The sequence below is a fragment of the Vanacampus margaritifer genome, chromosome 13, assembly GCF_051991255.1.
Source record: "Vanacampus margaritifer isolate UIUO_Vmar chromosome 13, RoL_Vmar_1.0, whole genome shotgun sequence".
Taxonomy (NCBI): domain Eukaryota; kingdom Metazoa; phylum Chordata; class Actinopteri; order Syngnathiformes; family Syngnathidae; genus Vanacampus; species Vanacampus margaritifer.
Window position 1 is genome coordinate 8287520 of NC_135444.1, and position 22633 is coordinate 8310152.

At 38.3% G+C, this 22633-nt stretch overlaps 1 protein-coding gene across 12 annotated transcripts in view; it reads left to right on the forward strand.

The window, feature by feature from the left end:
* ptprsa (protein tyrosine phosphatase receptor type Sa) overlaps positions 1 to 22633 on the forward strand; it is a 233580-nt gene that overhangs the window by 119689 nt on the left and 91258 nt on the right. For 11 of the 12 annotated variants that reach the window (XM_077584850.1, XM_077584855.1, XM_077584853.1 and 8 more), the window contains exons 5-6: positions 2325 to 2466; positions 20098 to 20286. In XM_077584850.1, the coding sequence (XP_077440976.1) occupies positions 2325 to 2466; positions 20098 to 20286 (331 nt within the window). Of the gene's footprint in view, positions 1 to 2324; positions 2467 to 20097; positions 20287 to 21949; positions 21959 to 22633 lie in introns of all 12 variants that reach the window. The other variant, XM_077584858.1, reaches the window with a different exon arrangement.

Below are 22633 nucleotides of genomic sequence, written 5' to 3' on the forward strand. Positions count from 1 at the left end.
AGCACTTGTTAAACTCTCAATTTAGTCAGGAAAGTGATTCCAAGCAAGACATGAACTGCCTATAAAAAACTCGTCTCCATTGAGATTATTTGGATATAGCACCCTTTTGAGCTCTCGTTTCTATTCTTTAAAAAACGTTTTTCTTGCTCAATTCTTCATACGGAGTTTTTAGAAATACTATAGGCCTGAACAGACACTTTCAGTTTTTAATGGACAGGATAGATGGGTAGAGATCTGAATTTACAAGTACAGTACAGTAATACTGTCACAAGACAGTAATACTGTCACACCGGGATGTGCAAAATTGGCAAACATTTGCTAAGTGCCACAATGGAATTTTGAGAATTGATGGCAAAATGCAAGAAACTATTTGAATGTCTGCTGGTTTTCTTGAGCGTGGTTCAATATCGCCTACTTGAGAAGATGAGCTGGAAGAGGTGGTGACCAGGATGTGGAGGGACTGAGAGAGTTTTGCCCGCTTATCTTGGTTCTTGCAGCGTGTAAGTCCCAAAGGAGTGGGTAGGCGGGGACCAATGATTTTTTCAGCCTAACTGTCCGTTGCTGTTAGATTTTGTCTTTTTGTCCAGGACTCATTCCATGACTACTGTTATTTCCTATGTCTGTTGTTCATATTTGAACTCGCCTCTTGATTGATGCTCAGTGTATTTTAATTAAAAAGTGGCATTGTTAACAAGTGCAGTGCGCGGAGACAAGCGCGCACATACTTTGGCGTCAAGGGACAACATGGGAGAAAGCAAAAAAACAAGAAATGACAACATCATTGGGGGAGGCTGAGCTTTTCAGTAGAGGACAACATAAAAAGTTGTGCTCTCCTTCTCTGCTGCATGTTAAGTGCAAAACAAAGCCAAGGGCATGACAGAGTCCACGAAAACGGACATTTCTCTTACCGCTTTGCATGCAATAAAAATATATATTTGAAGGGTTTTTGAAGTATTATAATTTTTTTCCTACTGTATCCAGCCTCAAGACAGATGCTTTGATATTGATCGTGATGCTGTGCTCTGCAGTGTTTTTGCCTAATTAACTGCTCAGCCCTGAGACACTCAGCAATGGAGCAGCAGGCTTCTCAAGACACATATTTAAATCTTGAAGTTTAGCTACAACCCAAAGATCTCCGCAGGAAGCCCCTCTTTTCTTCAATGATAACCCGCCTTTGGAAAAATAGCCGGGGTTTGCTGTCAGATGGACTCTCAGAATGACCATCTCAACCTGTCAGCCATTACAGCTTGAATAAAAGATATGTTTGAAAAAGATCTGCCTGCAAAGAAATTTAAAGAATGTAAAACCTTCCTTGTATAAGGCAGGGGTTCCTAACCACCGGACAGCACGGCTGAGCTGGAATGTTAATAATTTAAATATACAGTACAGTGCAGTCATACAATACATTGCATTATTTTGAGTAATCTTTTTGGTGAATACATTCAATAATTTAAATTTTTGTAGTTAAGTCCAGCAGAATTTGGACAGTGATAGACCAGATTTGAAATCTAAAATTCTATTGAAGTGTACTACACTGAAACTATTAAAAAAAACAAAAAAAAACAATACTTTCCATTTAGGAAAGACAGCCAATTTGTGCTGCTGTCGGGTGGAAATTGGGTCAATTTCATATTTTTTTCCCTTTTTTTCCATATTTTGTTGACAATGCCTTGCGCTCTTTGATGATACAATCTTAATGTGTTATTTAATGTAATGGATTAATCAACAACTAATTGATTATCAAATTAATTAATAACTATTACTATCGAATCAAATTGTTTCAGTTAAAATTGTTTAAATCCTCTGATTTCAGCCCCTCAACAGTAATTATTCTCTGATTTCTGTAGTCCTTCATAAAAGTGGGTTGACTATGTTTTGTGTTTAATCAAAATAAGACATTTGCAAACATTTGTTTTTACTTTGGATAACAATGACTGAACAAGTAGCTGAATCAGTTTCTAAAAGGTTGTTGAGTGCAACATCAATCTCTTTGGTGCAATATTGCTTAATTGTTGTATCTATATCTATCTATCTATCTATCTATCTATCTATCTATCTATCTATCTATCTATCTATAGATAGATGGATAGATAGATAGATAGATAGACAGATATAGATATAGATAGATATATATAGATATATAGATATATATATATATATATATATATATATATATATATATACGTTTTGTGTAATCCTGCTTACTAACTGATAATGGTCAGTCATATATGGAATATCAAGTATGACCTGGTTGTCAACTGTTAGACATGTTTTCTTGAAATTCCAAAATCACACACTTTTGATTTTTCACTTTGGACCAACAGAACATCGAATTCGACGAAGGTGCCGGCGCGGTGCTCCGAATTCAGCCTCTCCGCGCACCGCGTGACGAGAACATCTATGAATGTGTGGCGGAGAACAGCGAGGGCGAGCTCACAGTCAACGCCAAGCTGTCGATCATCCGAGGTGAGTCCTGCATTATGAAAGAGCGTGCAGAGAGGAAGCTACATAATAAATCACAAAGTGGACATCATTGAGCTCTTGCAGTGTTTTTATGATGATATCTTACCTTGAGAATTTTTGTAGTGTGTTTGTCACAGACTGAAGGAATCTTATTTGGTTGAAGGACTACATCACAACATAAGAAATATTCCAAATGTGAGCAGCTACAGTAATTAGACATATAGAAAAAATCACTTCATTCACTTTGACAAAAACTAAAAACTAAAATAAAAAAATATATAGACACCATGGTGAGAGTATCAGGTACCGGAAATGTGAAGTTTGTTTTAATGAATGCCTTCTATAGGTGTTTGTTTCTTTTTATGTTCTACCATATGTTCCAAGAGAAAGATAACACGTGGTCACATGCAATTTTCTTCACACACACATGCACACACACACACACACACACACACGCACGCACACCACGTCCTATCTGTTCTCTCCCGCTGCCATCTGCCATGGACTGGATGAAGCGGAGCTATAGTTGGCTGACAATGCACATGGTAGGCCCTGCTGGCTGTCAGAGGGATGAGGTGGGATGTGTGTGGGGAGGTTTAGGCCAGGCTTGCACAGCACGCTAAAAATAATTAGTTTTTGTTTTTTTTGTTACTGGTTTTAGTAGCTAGAGTGGTGCAAATACTTCAGGGTGACTGCCTTTGAAAGGGCATGGATCTTCACATTTTTGATAATTTGTGTATTTGATGTCATTTATGTTAATGCAAAGTCATGTAAAGGTCACAATCTGGGATAGGATAAATTTCATGGACAATATTAGAATATATTGCTATAAACATTTCAATTAAGTGCATTATAATATTGGATACAGAATTGCCTGATAACAGAAAAACAATATATAACATAAATCAAAATACAATGCTAAGAAGCAATGGTGAAGACAGATAAAGTTGTGTTGCACAGAGACAGAGGAAGGATGCAAGTGGAGCAAACCAGAAGAGCAGTAGGCAGGAAAATAAAATGAGGCCTTGGATAGAGATGAAGGGGGACAAAGGGGGCAATGTGGAATAGGTGAGGTGGAAAAAAAATGAATATTGGCTCTTGGAACAGGGGCAGAGCGGATTATGGGACACAGGACAAGCCGCATGGGACACATCGACATTAAAGAGAGCGGCCGTGTTCTGGGATGTCAAGATGGCTGGTTTGGCCGGGTATTTGCAGGCAGTGTGTGTGCACATAAATATAAAGTTTGTACGGTCATAGCCTAGTAAAAAAAGAGAAAAGTACACAAGCCTGCCTGGCTACCTGTTTACATATGCATGCAAATAAACACATGCTTGACAATTCAAAGTTGTCCTATGAAGAGACTTGTAACACTTTAATTTCCAGTGACCTGTAGAGTAAATTTGACTAGGACCAAATAGACTCAGTTTTAGAGTAATATTTACACTTGGAAGAGCGTAAAATGAAGAATTGGGAAAAAAAAATACTAAAAGTCACTCAATGGTTGAGAAACAAACTTACAATATTCAGCTTGGAAGACAGCTGATCTACTCCCTGAGCCACGCAGCTCCTGCTGTATGTTAGTATAACGCTCGTGTCAGCTGGAATAACTCCAAGATAAAAAAAAATATCATACCAAAAACCTTTTTTTTTTACTCTCCTCTTGGATATAAGCAAACAGTAGGAGGGGCACAGCTTAGGTGGTAGTGTGGCAGTCTCCCAAGCTGAAGGTCGGGGGTTGGCTCCTCAACCCTTGAATGACTTTTTTTTTTTTCAATTATTTAAATACAGTCAAATTTACTCTACAGAATTTACCGTGTATATTTGTGTGTATGTGATTTGGGCTAGTTTAAATATCTTTGACTCTGATACTGTCTTGGCTATCCCAAAACCTTAGCTGAAAAGCCAAGATACTGGCCATCTGGCTGCACAAAGTCCTCTGGGAGTTATTGGAAGACGGACCGACAAACAAAGGAGGCATTCTCTTGAGAGCCGACTGAACATGCTGTTTGAGCTATTTTGTCTCTTACAGGAACATCTTTATTAGTTAGTTAAGGGATTTGTTGCTGTTGTTTCCATGTGAGATTGTCTGGTGTGTGGTAACTTTTCCACTTACCATACTGTCAGCTCCTGCTGTTCAGCGATTTCAGCTTCCGACTTGTCTTCGTCTGGGTTGCAGCCTAGCCTCGTGATTACTACTGTATGAATGAATTTTCCCAAAAGGCTTCCCAAGGAGCAAAAGCTGTGATAGATGGATGTTTGAGTTAAATTCCTTTTTTTCTATATTGCAAAAGTAGTGGAATATAGCACGCGGGCACTCAAGTGAGGCGTACTTTGCTTTACCACTCCCGACCAGGTGGAACCAATCAAACCCTCTCGGTCTCTCATCATCATCTCTCTAAAGTCTTTCCAAAGCTTTTTCTCTCTACATGCCAAGTTCCAAGCCTGGTTTTTATCCACGGCACTGATTCCTTAAATATATTTTTAGCCTCCGTCTTCCTCTTGTGTAGGGTAATTTCCCATTGGATGGTAGGAACAGGTAAATATATTTTTGTCAGCGTACTCTATACTCATATTTTCTATTGGTAGTGGGTGTAATTGAGGCTGCCAATTTGGCATTTTTGATTTTGGTAGTCCTGGCAAATGAACTTCAGTTTTTTTTGCTGTTGTTGTTTTGTTCTCACCATGTTCAGTGTAGGTGTTTGTTTTTGCCATTGTTTGTATCTGATTGTTTTTGTAATAACAACTATACATTTATTTTGTATATTTACTTTTGTTTTATACCCCTTTTAGTGTGTTAACTACTTAGCACTAAATAATTAAATAAATCATGAAAATAATAAAATGTCATAAAATGATTTACAATACTGTATTCTAGCTGAGAACTGAAATAAAAGATTATAATTATTTATTAAGAATTATACTGTATCTTTTGGCTTGGTATGTAATTACCTACATATCTTAACCAGCTCTTAATTACATAAGCTGCTGGGCTCCAAAATATTTTGTCTCTAATATTAAAAGATCATATTTTATACAAGGCAGTTTACTTTGTCTTCTTTTTTTTACAGCCATGACAATTTTGGATCAAATTTACAATATGACAGAAAGGTTAACAAAGTGATATGTTAACCTGATTCTCCCTCCAGTTGCAATGAATCAGGAAAAAGCAGCCTCCCTTATTTCAGCTATTCTCTGCATAAATTGCACTTTGCATTTCAAAAGTGCTTGTTAAGCATCGACCTTTGTTTACTTCCCAACACAACATTGAACATAGCATAAACATTTGCAACCTGTTGATAGCCTGGCAACGCCATCGTGGATGTCCCAGGCTCTCATGGGTGTCCCAGGTTGCGGCATTTTGCCCTGTCCACCATCACCCACAAGGCTTAAGAGCGGAAATTCTATCGGGTGCTGGTTGCTATATGACCACCCCGGGTACTCATTAGACTAGAATAGAGACCTGCTGAGTTGAGTAACAAGTTAGCACAAAAAGTGGGATGTATGATACAATACATTTATGTTATTAGCTACATGGACTGAGCCCTTCCGTAAAATTGAAATTGACTAGTTCAAAATATTAATATCATTTCAAGCTCTTCTCACAACATTACCCTAAAATGAATGGCTACTAATCTTTTTAATAGCCACTGAGCAGGACAAAAACAAAGATTTTCCAAATCAGCCAGGCTAAATTTTCAGTCGAAATGTAGCAGTTTATAATAATTATTTAACGCTATTTGCTACTCTCCTATCATCAAGGGCTTCGGTGCTATCCTGTAGCCTCTTAGGGCAGTACAGTGAGCACATAAACTGTGAAAAGGTGTTTCAGCAAATAGCTGTTCTTTTCACAGGCAGAAAAAAAAAAGTAGAATATGAATAGCGTACCGAAAATAAAGCAGGGTCTCAAAGAGAGAGAGGTTTTCCATATCACAAACAACCCAGGCTAAATGTAGGTCCTCTCGACATTTTTTAGTCTCTCAGTCGAATATATCAGTTCGGAATAATTCTTTGACATCATTTGCTGCTCTCCTATCTTCAAGGGCTTTGGTGCTATCCTGTAGCCTCTTAGGGCAGTGCAGTGAGCACATAAACTGTGGAAAGGTTAGTGTTTCAGCAAATAGCTGTTCTTTTTGCAGGCGGAAAAAATAAATAGGCACATATCCGAATAGCAAACCGAAAATAGGCAGGGGATCAAAGTATTGCTTTAAAAAAAAAAAAAATGCTAAATAAATTATCCTTAAAGTTTTTAGTGCCATGTTCTGTTTTCAAACAAAGGATTTGGGTTACTGATAAATTAAGCTTTAGGAGTTCAGTTCATGATGATGTACTTGCAATTTTTGGAAAAATTAAAATGGAACTACTAAAGTTTTGCTTTTAGTTTGAAGTCTACAAAACTATTTTTTAGTGCTATTGCTCACTTCTATTGATGACATTATGTGTTGTTGTTGTTTTTTATTTGCATTGTTTTGTTCTTTCTGTTTTTTTGTTGTTGTTTTTTAGGGTGGGGAGTGCTAATTCTATTGTGTTCTGTTGTCGACAGCTTGAATACCTTTTTAATGTCTGTGTTGGAGAACAATGTGATTGCAGGGCATGTGCTGGATGGCCGGAAAAAAAAATTGCGAAAGGTGTGTGCGTGTGTGTGTTTGTATGTAGGAGAGAGAGAGAGAGAGAGAGAGAGAGAGAGAGAGAGACCTGATTTATTGTTTGTAGAGTGTGTGCAAATAAGCATGCCAGCAGCTGGTGTGAATAGATGTTTACTTCTGTGTGCCTGCATTTGTGTTTACAGAGACAGTGAAGAATAAGATTGCTACTATCAGCAAGTAATCGAAGCCCCTCTTGTCCTCCTCCATATGTGGCGACCTTTCCTATACATGTATTAACAACATAACAACTATAGAGAGAGCAGAGAAGCAGCCAATGACAATATTTAATAATTGATGGCATACAATACATACACACTGGGTATCTCCAACAATACACGTAGTGCTGCCTACTTCCCCTTTTACTTGGAAAGCACAATGTAAGTCTTCCTTGTGTATATTATGTCACCAAACCATGATAGAAATTAAGTGGCTGGGGTGGGGGGTGGAGGGGTAATTCCCTTATACAAACTTTTGGGCTGCTCTTGTTGCAGGATAAGACTTGCAAGGCATTTGCTCTTTTGGCAGTAAGTAAGAAGTCCATCACAAGGAAACGGTTAAAATTAAAAAATAGAGTCACATTGGTCACTAGATTTACATTTTGAAACTCTTTAATTTTTCCATCTGATACTTAAAGGAAAACCTTTTGACTGAATATGGTGCAAATGGACATAAAAATTAAAACCTATTTTATCTGATTCCACCTGAATCTGTATGCGATTGATAATAAGTTGCCATGTTTTTCTTCGTATGTCTTTGGAATGACTAAAGTAGTATACTCACTGTTTTTGAATAATTCAATATGGAAGAGTAGTGAACAGTTTGAAATAAAGTATGCACAATTTAAATGAAAATGACTAGCTTTCTTATAATTTGTTTGAATTAAAAATAAATAAATAGATAGATAAATAAATAAATAAACTCTGTAATCGGCAATAATTTCAGTCACATATGTAATATGGTGTGGTTTTCAGTCACAAATAGGGAATAGTTGATCTGCGATTTATAGTCGCCAAAAATATCAACGCTGTCCATGTATTTGACTTTCTGACTCTTTGGATGTGCTGTGTGCAGTTTGATGCTGCTGTGGTGACAGGGATCAGCAGCTCAGCCAAAGCCCAGCGGGATAAAAATTCAACAATAAGAGTTTGAGCCAAGTAGAGTGTGGGACGAAGCCCACCAGAGGGTGAAAGAGTGGGACTACTACTGTATCTGGAAGCTCTTTTGAGTATCATTGGGGTAAAATCAGATTGCGCTTAATGGGCTGAAGAGCAGGAATTAAGTCTTTATATTGGCCGCTTGCTGTTCCACCAGTGACATGCTGGTGGTCACAAGGAGTGTGAATTTGTGATACCCTATGCTATGCTTCCTTTACATTGGCACAAAAGAGGTGCAGACTGCAGAATTTTATTGCTGCTCATCACACAGCACAATTATTGTGTGAATTGAAAGGTCCACTGACCAGTATGAGGGTGTCAAGGATCCTTAAATTGCAATCTCGTGATCTTTCGTATTGACTGTGGTAACTTATGGGTTCAAATAAACATCTCTTCGCAGCTGTAGGTGAAGCATTGTAAAGAGGCCGGGATAAAGTCATCGTTAAAATTCAATAGTTATCCGCAAAATCAAAGTGGTATTTCTACAATTTTAATAAAATACAATTTGTACATGTACAATAGGAATTTCCATTGAACGGTGTTTGGCTTCTGACGTGTAATTCTCGTAACGTCCCGTCACGCAAGAGATCTCATAATTCTCGTAGAATCTCATGAAATGTGATCACAAGCGGTTTGTTTACGGAAGATTGGATGCCCAGAGTTGTTTGCAAAACCTCCAAGGTGTTGTCACGAATACTTTGGTTGCGCCTATTGCTGTTGCCTTGACTGTTTTAAACTAGGGTGACCAAACGGCCTCTTTTGCCTCAACATGTCCACTTTTTTTCCATCCCTGGGCGTCCGGACGGGTTTTATAAATTCATGAATCTGTCCGGTTTTCATTGTGCGGCAATGTGAGGCGGATCACGTATTTTAGTCACGGATCGGATAGTTTTTCGGATCAGCCACACAAAGAAAAGATAAATAGTGCTTTGTCTTTATTTTGTAAAGAGCTTTTTCTATTAAATTAAAAAAAATAATTCAAAATGTCTAATATAGCTGTGTAGGATTTAGTGTTTTGATTTATTTTGTAAAACGCCGTTTCCCATTAAATTAAAAAAAAAAACTAAATTAAATCAACACTAAAGGTCTAATATAGCCATTTAGGATTCAGGAACACAACTTTAAATACAATATGAGGCAGAAACATTCTTATTTTTACATGGTTCATGCGTAAAATAACAAGGTATTAATGGCTTAAAGTTGTGTTTTTATAATCTAAACAGCTAAATTTGACATTTTGAGTTGAATGTTTTCTTTTTTTTAATGTGTTTTATCAAATAAATGAAGACAAAGTTCTATTCATCTTTTTTTTTTTCATAATGAAGAGACCTCAACGTGCAATTTAAAGCACTCCCCTTCCTTTAAACATAAAGAGTGATTTACAAAGTAGCCTTGGTCCAGAATATTGAAAAATAATTAAAGTAAGCTGTCAAACTGACTTATCAGCCGACAGCCAGACACTCAGACATTCGTTGGTCATGCTAACAGGTAGCCGCTAGCCACTTACGTCGGAGACTTCTGCCGTGACAGCGTAATTAATTAGTGGTTTCTTAGCGTCCTAAATTAGCGATTGACTACGTATTCAGGATAGCGTTGTGTTGATGTTGGTCGCACTACAATGTCAATCAACTACGATAAAGTAACGTCTAAAAGAGAAGTCAAGTTAGCCATCATGCCACGGCGTGGGCGAACTTCAGAGTGTACTAAGGCTATTTGCTTTACCGTCAATGTATTACTGTATTTAGTAAACTTTATTGTGAAGTTAGACTTAGCGTGTATACTCCATTAAGTTTCAGCTTCCTTGACATGTCAGAATGGACTGTGAATGCGTACTTTGTTTTTGATGAAATGAAAATATGGTCACCCTTTCATCCAGTACATTAAGCCAAAAATATTTGACTGGAAGCTTAGAAAAAGCTATTGCTACTACTACAGATGACAGATTACACCTGAATTCATTGATCCTTCAAACCTGTAATGCTGTAGTCATGTATGATTGCAAGCTAACATTGGAGACATAAGCTGAGTGTAAGGAAGACAGGCAGAGGATGGAGTAAATGAAAACGCAGTACCAATGAAGCAAGATAAGTGAAGGGAGCCTCAAACTCAAGGTGGCTGACTTCTGAGCTTTTGGCATCAATTTTATATCATTCTTGCTCAAGCAGAGTAACCCTGGTGACCCCGTACATCGAGCCAGAGCCAATATAAGGCTCATGTGGTAAAGGGGGGGAGAGGGAAAAAGGGAATGATGGAGAGAAGAGGAGGTCGAAAGTGAGTTGTAGAAGAAGCAGTACAGGTCTTCTGATTGGTTTGTCATTGATGGAAAGTGCAGATATGTGGATCATTTATCTGGGGACTGAATGGAGAGAAAAGTTTTTTTGAGATGGTTTTAAAATTATTCTTAAACGGTTAGTTTATTCTGGCAACTCAATTGTGAAATGCTATTTTTACTGATTCCTCTCAGCAAAGTAAGCAGTTAAATTTACTGAGCTCTTTTCCCTAACATGATAAATGCCAGGTTTGAAAAATTATGATATTGCAATGCTATTCTCTGTGCCATGTCAATTTATATATTGGTTTTATGTAGTACGTTTCTAGGTATGCTTATTTAGGACGATGCTGATTTCGGATTTAGGTAATTAAGGTAATTAAATGAAAATACCTATCTACACTTTAAGGCCCTTGACCATAATGTTGAAATCTAATCAACATTTTTACCTCACGTGAGCAGAGAGTGAGAGTTGGGAAAGAAAGGTGGTTTCTGATGATTAGAATCGGTGCGAGTGATGACCTTTGAGTGGCCCATCTCATGCATAAAGAAGAGATTGGCTGACTATCGTCTTTTTCTTCTACATATAAATGAGCTTACCAGCCCAGGTGACTGAAGTTGTTCTCCATAGACGTTGTGATGTAGACCCTCTGGGCTCAACTGATTGAACTGAAGTCCCGCTGTACTGTCAGTGATAATTTCAGACTGCTGATTTTATTAATCCCATTTCTTCAGTACAAAAATACATTTGAAATCTTTTTGAAGAAATGAATTAAAATACTCAATAAATTGCAGTATGGTACATGAAAACTGGAGTTAAAAAAAAAATAGTACCATTATATAGAGCAGTGGTTCTTAACCTGGATTAGATCAATCCCCAGGGATTTGGTGAGTCCGTTTTAGGGGTTCAGCTCACACAGATCAAGACACACACCCAACTCAAATGATTCGTGATGATACGCCTTATTTGGCCATCATTGGCTGCAGGTGAACACGCTACATTGCTTGACTTATGTGCTGCAGGGAATTTGGTACGCTCAGTAGTCGTCTTTTGACTGTTGTAATGGTAGATCGTGTGATTTTTATTCATTTTTAATTATTGTAATATACTCAAGCTATGTTGAGCAAAAAATGTGGTTGTACAAATATGTGCAATAGGAATTCATTTGTACTGTATAACGGGATGTATGGTCTTCCACAGAGTACAATTCTGGGGCCTCTGCTATTTTCATTGTATCTACTGCCCCTGGGTTCCAGTTTAAGAAAACATACAACACTTTCTGAATTCAAAGTGAAGAAGCCAGATTCAAGGAAATGGCTACTCTCCCTGTTCAATTTGTTCACCAGTAAACCAAATGTATATGTCTTGAATTTGAAAAAAAAAAAAAAATTCAATTAAGAAGGGTTCAGTAAATGTGAATAGGAAACTATGGGGTTCAGTAACTCCAACAAGATTAAGAACCACTGATAGAGAGAATGCAGCAAAATTGCAAGAACCTAGACATTTGGCATTTCAGTATGGGCTGAAATAATATTAAGGCAAAAACCTTATTAATAGACCTGTGACTTTTGGAAGTTGTGGGGGAAACACCTCATTCGATATGGAATGCTCAAGCTTCTCTCCATTCAGATCACTCACCAATCAATCTGCCAAATACTGAGTACAGAAGGAAACTATCTTTTGTCCTCTTCTGGTGAAACAGCTTTTTATTATGAACACACATTCTCTTGCAGAAATCTTTTTAAGTGGCATATTTACCCAACACTCTAGCTATTGTCACCCTGTTGAAAGCTGTAATCCTCTTTGACCTTTATTTTTGCCACAAATACCCGTCACCTCCAAATTACATGTTGACATTAAGCAATTACCTGGTAGCCTTGGAAGTAGTCCTCTGCTCATTCCCAGCCACTACCTATTCAATCGTGTTGCTCACTTCATCAAGCCAACCTTCAAATATGTCATTAGAGGCATAATTGCGTGAGGCTTAATACTCCCCAGGACAATGACTTACCAGCCTAGTCTCACACATCCATCTATCGCCAAATCCTTTAGCAATTATGAAAATGGGAGATTGCCCTCCTCTTGATGTTCTGCCGTATGTGCTGAGATGAACAATGTAATGCATATAAACAAAACTTTAAAAAATGATAAAGCAAATCTGTTTAACATTTATTTGTGACTTTCGGAATATTATAACGTTACACATTTGTTGTCGATAATTCTACATGATTTTAACTTTAACGCACAAAATTTTGCTTTGTTCACACATTTTCAGTGATGTCCATGGAACACGTTACAGTAAAAAGGTACAGTACAGAGAGGAGCATGTGTCCATTACTACCATAATGTTTTAATCTGTCATTTATTTGTATTTATTTCTAGAGGGAATGATATGTATCTGTTCCTAATTACTCCCTCAATCCACTGTTAAACTATAAAACAGCAGAAAGTGTTTACATTTGAAAAGGCATGTGGAGCAACACAATCACTCATACTGTGTGGAGCACTGACACGTGGTTCACTCCCTCCCGCCCTCTTGAAGCGCGCACTCAAACCTCCCACCCGTAAACCAGACCTGACTGGTTGACGTTTCTCTACGGTGAAGCACTTCCTGTAATGGCCCCGGCCTCATCTCCAGTCCCCCCTGGAGTGTGCCTGTCTTGGCCCTGTCGCCTCAGGAGCCTGACAAGATAGATAAAGAGAGCCAGAGAGACCTAAAAAAAAAAATAATTAAAATCCCGATTTTATGTTTTTTACATGGTTATTAGCTGCTGGTTGTGATGTATCATTGTTCACACACATGCAAGACATAATTCATAAAATTGCACTCATTTAAAGTCTCTTTTTTTTTTTTACCACTGGTTGTTTCCAATGGCACACATTTACCGTAAACCATTAAATGAATAAATGCTTCCGTAGTGACCTACCAAGGTACATGCATGCATTATACACGATACGTTGATATATGACAAAATTGGGCCTTTGGTTGCTACCTGGAGTGGAGGCTGTTTTTGTTTTGTTATAGCCCACCCTCCCGAGCCCTTTTGTTGTAACGCCTATTTGAACCTGGCCTATAGTCTATGCTGCCTTCACATTTGGCAGTGGTCCAAAATGTGTTTGAACGCTGCCAGTAAGTAGATTGGTTTTGTGTTTTTATGTTCATTTCATTCTCACCCCTTTATCAGTTCACTAACATGTTTACATTGTAATGATTTTGCGCACTAATACTGTATACCTTTTGTAGTTCAGTTACGCTATGGACACAGATCAACAAAGCTGATTGATGTCAAATAAAATGTTTACCGTGTAACTCTCTAATCTATACATAGTGTGAGAGGATGCTGCATCGTATTTTTTTTTTATACCTTGATGTACGAGTACAGTAAATGATGCCCATTTGATGTCAAGAATGCCAATGTGACATATCCCTCTCACAATGGTGCAAAGTATGGATAGGTGGAGGGTTGGCTGTGTAACAACCATAATTCAACTGAGATGGGTATCTGGAGAGGGTGAGTCGTGATGGGGCCAGGCTCGCTATGATTAGATTTCCCCTGTGTTGCTATTCTCTGCTATGTCCCTGAGTTCTCTTTGTGCTTCTTTTCCCTCGTCATATTTTGTATCTCTCAAAAGCAATTCAACAGGGATACCAATAGAGAATCAGGGGACTGTGATTCCAAATGCTTTGATCTGTGAGTACAAACATTGTAAAATATACATTTGTTGATAGCCACATCACAAAATAACTGTCAAAGCACATTGCTAAAAGCTGCTAAAATCTCTCTCTTGCTTGTAATCTCTGTGTCAATCTCCCAGCCATCCCTTTGCAAAATTGATGCTCATATCTGCTCATAGCCTGTGTCTCCATGCTGCGGCACTGGGTAATCAGTTAACCTGATTATGCCTCTGATGGAATTAAATCATTTCAGTAAGTGAAAATAATAATATGAGTAATAGGTGTGGGGGGTGGTGGTGCTCCCCATAGCATTTTCTGCAGTGGCCACAAATCAAGTTTTGCTCCCTCTTCGTCCTATGATATCATTGATGTCTCAGGGCGCACTCACGCCATTTCAGGCCATTTCTTCCGTACCATACTGAAGCCTGATTGTCTACCATGGATGCCATTTTTACCCAGTCACTTACTTGAGTCATGAACTCTGACCTGAACAAAAACAAGGGAGGCTTGCAGTTTTTTTTTTTTTTAAATGTTTTCCTCTGTTCTTTGTCAGCTCCTGGTCTTCTTGGGGTAATTTCTGTAAGCTGGCCCATCCTGTTGTTTCACCACCGTTGTGTGTTTTCTCCATTTGCGGACTGGATAATGGCTCTCACCATAGTTCACTTGAGTCCTAAAGTTTTAGGAATGGATTTGTAACCCTTTCAAGAGTGATAGATGTACATTACTCTATTTGGCAGCGCTTCTTGGATTGTGGCTTTTTGTTGCATCTTTTTGATATATTTTGAGACAGGTGCCAAACAAGTTCTGTTTAAGTGATTTTTTGATTGAGCAGTTCTGGACGAAATCAGGTTAGGGTTTGGTCAGTGAAAATGGACTCAGCTTTAAAAAAATAAATAAATGAATAATTCATCATAGTTAATTCTTGATTTGTTTGTTTTACAAATGGTAAGTTTGCATTGATTTTATATCCTTGATAGATAAAACTGCCCTTTTGGTTTACTTGGGCTATCTTTGTCTGATATTGACCTTTGCTCAATGATCTTCAACATTGAAATGAGGAAGCTATGCAAAAAATGTAAACTTTTGAGAAGAAGGCAAATACTTTTTCACGGAAATTTACTGTTATACTCTGTTATAGCTTACTGCTCGTTGCACATTTGGATGAAACCTTCAGAAAGCTCACTTTTAATTTGAAATACTGCATTCCATTTATTTCTCTTCTGGTTTGTAATATCACAATTTCATTAAAGAAAAATCCACTTGTGTTTGATGCCATCTTAGTTATTGGTGTTACATTGCTGTTGCCATGTTGGTTAAATGTTAACGTTTTACAGACAGAAAGACACTTAAACGTCACCCTGAACTACAGGATGCAGACAGATAACTACGAGAAAAATAAGCCTCATATTTTGTGTGAGAATGCATGACTTTGGTGCAACCATGACTTTTTTTGGTACCAGCGAACCACGGGGAAGAGGATTAGTCTGGAAAGTTAAGTGAGTGTAAAGGACAGACCTTTTAAGCAGGCCACATGATAGCATGCTGAATGCAACAGCAGGCATGAATCTGCAGATTATCAGCGCTGGCTCAACTATTCAGAGGCTGATTAAAGGCTTTGCACCTGTCACTTGTGTAATGATATTAAATGGTAAAGCAAAATTATAGACAGATATAAAAAAAGTAAAACTAAAGGCAAGGCAAGTCAAGATGAGATGATTGGAGAGCTGTCTGCCAGTACAGACTTAGCATTCATACTCATATGGGATTCTAAATGCATGCCCCTGCTGATGCCCTTATTAAAAGAACCTTTTGCAGTAGAAGCAACCGGAATTTGTCTTTCAAAACCTGTTGCATAATTGAATGTATGAGCTCAGCAGGTGGAGGCCCCCATGACCTGGAGTCTAATGATTATTGGGCTAAATGGTAAAGGCTGCTCTTGGTAAAATAAACAATGCCTTGTCATTGATGGATAGTGCACTTTCATTGATTCTATTTGGCCTGTAAAGATCCGTCATCACAAAAAGTGCACATCAGAGGAGAAATACAATCACTAGACTGTTTTGGTGGAGAGGGCCTTTGGGAATAGCTAGGATAGCATCAACGTACGTTATTGGCTTCTTCTTCCCTTCACAGTCAGGCTGGATAACCCTGAAGTAGCACTCCCTCAATGAGTGATCTGTTTATTTTTGCATGGCCGCCTTTATCGACAGAGCCTCTAAGCTTGAGAGGAAAGATGCTATCTGACTCTATTCCTGGGGATGTAACAACAAGCATTCAGGAAAAGCAGCCCGAAGTGCATCAGTATCACAGCAGCTGTAAATTTTGAATAATATTCTTCTGGTTTACTGCTGTTTTGGGAGACTTTTTTGCTGACTTTTTCTTGTCCAGAGTTATAACTAATTCCCCCTGTCACTTGCTTGATATTATTAGTGTCAAATCCACTACTTCAGTGAATGATTTCAACATTTTGACTTGTCTTGACTCCGATATACAGTTTTCATATCATGTAGGTTGGTGACTGAAAGCACAGATAGGCCTCATAAGCATCCAATATATCATACGGGAGACACAGGGAAGCCCAGACTGATGCAATAATCCTTCTCCGACGGACAGACCTAGCTCGAAGGGAATGAAAGTGCTGCACCATTATGGCATGTTTAACATAGATCATTGATGACATACAGAAGAGGGATTTTGTGAGAACATATTGCACTCTCATGTCCTGAAGTTTCAGAAGGGAAATGTAGTTTGCAATTGCCTTTCTAAGCTTCAGGGCGACTCGATATAAAAAGATTATACAGCGGTGATCATTAATAATCGATGGAGAGGATACAGCACTAGAGCCTAAAACGGTGTAAATGCCTGTATGTCTTTGAACCTAGCAGTGAAATATTCATCATGCTTTGCTGATGCCAGCTTTAGTTGAAGGCAACCACATTGGCCATCAGTGTGTGACTCAGCCTTGTTTTCTCCCAAATGTCTTTTATTTTTGAAGATTCTACTCTTTTATTTTTAGAGATTTTAGTAAGTGAATAACCTTCTGCTCCAGTCAGTCATAGTGCATTTTCTGTATGCATCTTGTGCCAATCCCATGTTTGAATTTATTGATTAATAACAAATAATTGGCTTTATCGTTCATGTCTGCTGAAAGCCGACACAAAATCAATCAACATCAACCAAAAGCATACATTTTCAAGCAAAGTTCTCATTTTCTGAGTATATCAAACTGACATTCAAGCCCCTTTTACACTGCACACTACCTTAGGGTGAGCAGATTTTCAAAATTAAAACCCAGCATGCCACAATTTAGCTGAAAATGAAATTGGGGGAGTGCGGAAGATGGACGTCACAGCCTACGCCGAATCCTATTCTTACGACTAGGAGTGTATTTTCAGTTGTGTTATTACTTTAGCTAATGCTAAATGCTTATCTTAGTTGACATTTCAACAGGGTTAAACATTTACTCACTGACTCACTCAATGCACTCTCCACTATCCAAACTTTTTTGCTCGGTCCCGGCAGCTATTGGAGGCTGGCTGTGCCATTTATCTCGCGCCCGTCCCGCATTATAATATTGGAAATATGCTGCGACGCTAGAAAGCTCAGCTTGCGTTGAGTCTGACAGCCAAGTGTCATTATTAGGATAGCAGGACTACATTTCCCATGATTCCTAGTCTGTAAAGCATGAAGTAGTTTTTGTTCCGGTATGATGAAAACATGCCTGCTAGCAACCAGATGCAAATGAGAACGCAAAAGTTACTATGAAAGTAAATAGGAATTAATTTAATATCCCATTTAATGGGTTTATTTTTTGAATCGCTATGACAACTGTGGGATTGACGTACACACACATAAAAAACAAACAAAAAAAAACAGACCACAGCAATGGGACCTAAATAACATCAAGACAAAACAATGGAATTGGTCAAATCTGTCGGGACTCGGGACCGAAGTCTCAAAACTTGGGACTGTCTCAGTCAAACCCAGGACGTCCGGTCACCCTACAGTACCTCTATTGTTGCTAGTAAAAATTAGGTAGCCTACGAAAAGGTACTACGAGACACTAATCTTGTCACTTTTAGTTCCAAGCCTTCACAAGTGATGCCACATTAGTAAAAATCTACTGCTAGTCACGCATTGGTCGAACAGATTTGTTATAGTCTTGTTATTGTAATAACTAAGTATTGACAATGAAGGAAACACATGTGCTAACATAAGCTTAGCATCTTGCTGTACCTTCACTCTGAGAGTTGTAATCACCTTCACTTTGCTGCAACAGTCAGTTTTATTTCTGCTTTCTGCCTCTTCAAATATTTGTCGTCTTTGCGTGGCCAGCATTCACATGCCAAGAGTAAATATAGGAGACCCTCATTGTTGTCGTTTGTTAGCATGTCTCATTCTGATTGATGTGTTCAACTTTAACCCATCACAGTGAGTACACAATTAGTGGCACACATTGGAGCACGGAGCTACTTTAGCTCTCAGGGAGCAGTTCAGAGCATTGATGTCTTGCTCAAGGACACCACAGCTGTGAATCTGAGGGATATTGGGGGTGAATGGTCCATGGCTTGAGCCGGGGTTCCCACAGGGGCTGGCCGTGAACTTGCCACTTGCCCTACAGTTTACCAAATTTTTCAGCTGTGACCCAACTTACTGTCCCTCTTTACCCCCAATTTATTGCTCCCTGGTCGTCTGCAGTGACGACATGAGGTCATTGGCTCTTTAAATGGGCAGTGACCTATGTACCACTGTCCAATTTCTTAGTCATTCTCAGAGTTGTGATGTGGCCTTGAGCTTCTGATGCATATTGCAGCTCGAGGCACTTCCCCCCGCAGCTCTCATAATCTGAGAATGAGTCACCACTTTGGCTCCAGTCAGGGTAGAGGTCAGGCGTTTTGACCCATGGGACTAATTGTCCCAGCGTGACAGCAAAAGGAGGACAATGACTATGGAGAACACTGCAATCTCTCATCCATTAATAGTGAAGTAATTGCTCAATCATGCTTGATTATCAGCTGCAGGGCTACCTCAAAGATTGTAAGAAAATCATCCTGCCTAATGCTATGGCTCTTGAATGCGATGAATGATGGAAGTGTGAGATCTCACCCACAAACAAAACTCTTGTGCCTTTAATGTCAAACTGAAAATTTAAATATGGAAAGCTAGTACAGTAATTGAAAATATTTTGCATTTTTTGACCTTTCACATGACTTGAATTGTCATTTGAGTCACTGTTTTGCAAGGCTTTTCTTAATGTGTAACAATATGTCCTTATCGGATCGCGTATTGACATTTATATAGGTTTTGTCACAGGATGTATTTGTAGTATTGCAAAGGCAACGATGTTTCCTGCAAGACTACTCAGATGGAAATGTATTACAAGGGAAAGTGTATCTCAAATTTAGAACTTATGTTAAGAAATTTTCTGACCTAAAAAAGGCCTCATATAAGTGAGAATGTATTCTTGCATAGCTTGGACTGAAATGTTTTCCGATGTGCTCTTGTGACCGGCAAGCAACCATTTCAGGATGTTTTCTGCTTTTCAGCCAAAACCATCTGGGATTGGCTTCCGCTTCCTATTAACCCTAAATTTATTTGTCTTAAGTTTTCTTTTAGTAGGCCTATATCATAGTCTTTTAATTAGGGATGGGTGAGTACTGAAACCAGGTATCAGTATAGGGCTTTATTTTAAGCTATCAGTACTCGCAACAGTGGCCAATACAGTATTGGCCAGCTTCTTGTGGCCGTTTTAGGATCAGGAACTAGAAATAAGAATAATTGAAAATTAGGCATCAAACACTAGAAATTGTAAAGTGTAAACGTATCCAAAAACTTGCAATACTTTTTGATCTGTGTTGATTATGATGATGTACCTCTTCTTTATACAGAGGATCTACTCCCTCCTGGCTTCCCTAACATTGACATGGGCCCTCAACTGAAAGTCGTGGAGCGCACTCGGACAGCAACGATGCTCTGCGCCGCCAGTGGCAACCCTGACCCAGAAATCACCTGGTATAAAGACTTCCTGCCCATTGACCCCAGTGCAAGTAATGGGCGAATCAAACAGCTACGCTCAGGTAAGGAAAAGCTAAGTGTGTTGATGGTATTTCCCTTATTTCCAACTTATTTCCTTCTAAAGATGGTTTAGCAATAGTTGGACTTGTTTTCTTCAAAAATACTTTTGCCGATTCCTGTAATTTATTAAAAAACTTTGTAAGTGTACAGCAGTTCATTATACAGTGCACAGAAGGTATTGACAGTGCAGTATAAAGAATGAATGAGGTCAAATGATAAATACTCCCTCAGAAATACGGTATGTCAAAGTCAGTGAAAGCCACATTGAAGTTGCAGTGGTGGATATGTTTGTGTCTTGTTCACATTGATTAAACCCCACTGAGAGACCCACTAAAACAAAGTCTAATTATATAGCTAATTAAGTGCAGACTCTGAAGCGGCCCTGGGCAACAAGGGGTAGATATTTTAGGTCGATAATTTGTCACCATTGGAAAAATTCAATGACTCTTTGATCTGTTACTGCAGATGTAAATCAGCACGAACGCTACTAAATTGTCTCGTGATTGAGTTCATGTCCCATTTGTGCCTTTCGTGTGGTGTTCTCAAAATGACTGGTCATCTCATTATTTATGCCCATTGATATAAAATAAACTGACCATTTTAATTTTTAGTTGACATTCTAATTTTTTACCTCTACTTGCCATTTTTAAACTTAAATGCATATGTAATATGAATGCGGTAATGCAGGAAACATACGAAGTCTAACTTCTTTTTTTTTTAACAAGTCAGGTGAATTAATTGATTTATTAGTGTGTAATGTAGTTTTGGAGAAGGATCTTACAATCTAGGGAAGGGAGGGAACGTGTGTGCTCTTTTTTTTTGGGGGGGCGGGGCACGCCACGCCACCTCTTCTTATTTAGATGCCTAATCACATCCAAGTTCTGTATATATTCATTGTTTCTCAACACTCTTTATTTAGCATGGGCTAATCAATTGTATTAACAGAAATTAGTTACCATGAAACACCTCTGTGTTAGTAATCAATAAGTAAGGTAGGTTTTTATGGTTAGAAATCATGCAGTGTGTGTGTAGGGATGCGTGCTCATTAGCTCTAATCAAAACCTTTGAGGAGTTACTGCAATTGTTGGTGAGTATGAGTAAAATGCTGACTATTAATACTGGTTTATTTCACTTATTTGTCAGCATTTCTCTCCATCGTTTAACCACTGTCAGTTATTTTGCATGCTATCTAATGTAACTTTTCTATTGCCATTCTTGTGATTCTCCTTCAATAGCATTTGTATGTCTTGTCTAATTGTTGAAGGATGTTTTTGTTTTTTCTCTGTGTGCTTTGTCTAGAATTGTGTGCAAAAATATAACGCATCAAAATGAATGAACATTGCAGAGTATTCAACACATTCAATCTAACGCCAAAGTATCTGTTAACTAAAGACAAAAAGTCTTCTAAAATTCAACTTAAACAAAAATAAATCAGCCCTGATTAAAATTCTACAATATTAAAATGAAATGATACATAATGAGAATTATAACGTTGAACCTTTTAAACGAGAATACATAACAATGTTTTAAATTACAACGCTACCCAAGATGAAACTTCTGCACTTGAATTCTTAAGTGGCAGTTACCTCCAACCTTACCCTAAAATCAACTATGTTGTTCTTCCTCTTTCCTCTATTTACTTTCATCTTGCTTTGTGATTTACAGAAACCTTTGGTAAGTGTTTATCTGAGTCAAGCAAGCACACCCACTCTCCTTCAAGCAGATCGCATATTTAAACTCTTGTTCAGTATGCATGCATCCCTTGCTCCCCCCTCACCCATAACCCTTTCCCTCCACCACTTGTTCAGTTATTTTCACCACCACCACCTTTAACAATTCCGTAATGTGACAGTTTATCAAGGCATCTTCATTATGTTAAATCTAATAAGCTATACATGGTACAGCCTCTTTAGTAAAGCAAAAACATTGAACTACCATACAGTATGAGTCTTAAGTTTTTTTTGTAGGTTAACGTAGAAAAAAGCTATGGCTGATTTACTTTTGCTGATCACATGGTGCAAATTTTAGACTTGACAACCTTGACCACGTTTACATGCAGTCAATATTCGGGTTAAGGTCAGAATTCCAGTTTCTGAAACAATCGAGGTAACACGTTTACATGCGTGGCGGAAAGCGTTACTCCCGTTTACATGCTCATTTGTGCTAGATTGAAATAATCCGTTCGGACCGCAACGCACGGACAACGTAATTACGTAAATAACATCATTTCCACTTTTGACTTACTATACGTTCAATGAAAGATATATTTATGTCACTCACCACGCTAAATAAAGTAGTTGGTTTCCTCCTCACTCCAGAAGTGCGGTTCTTTGCTGCAAGCGTCATGTT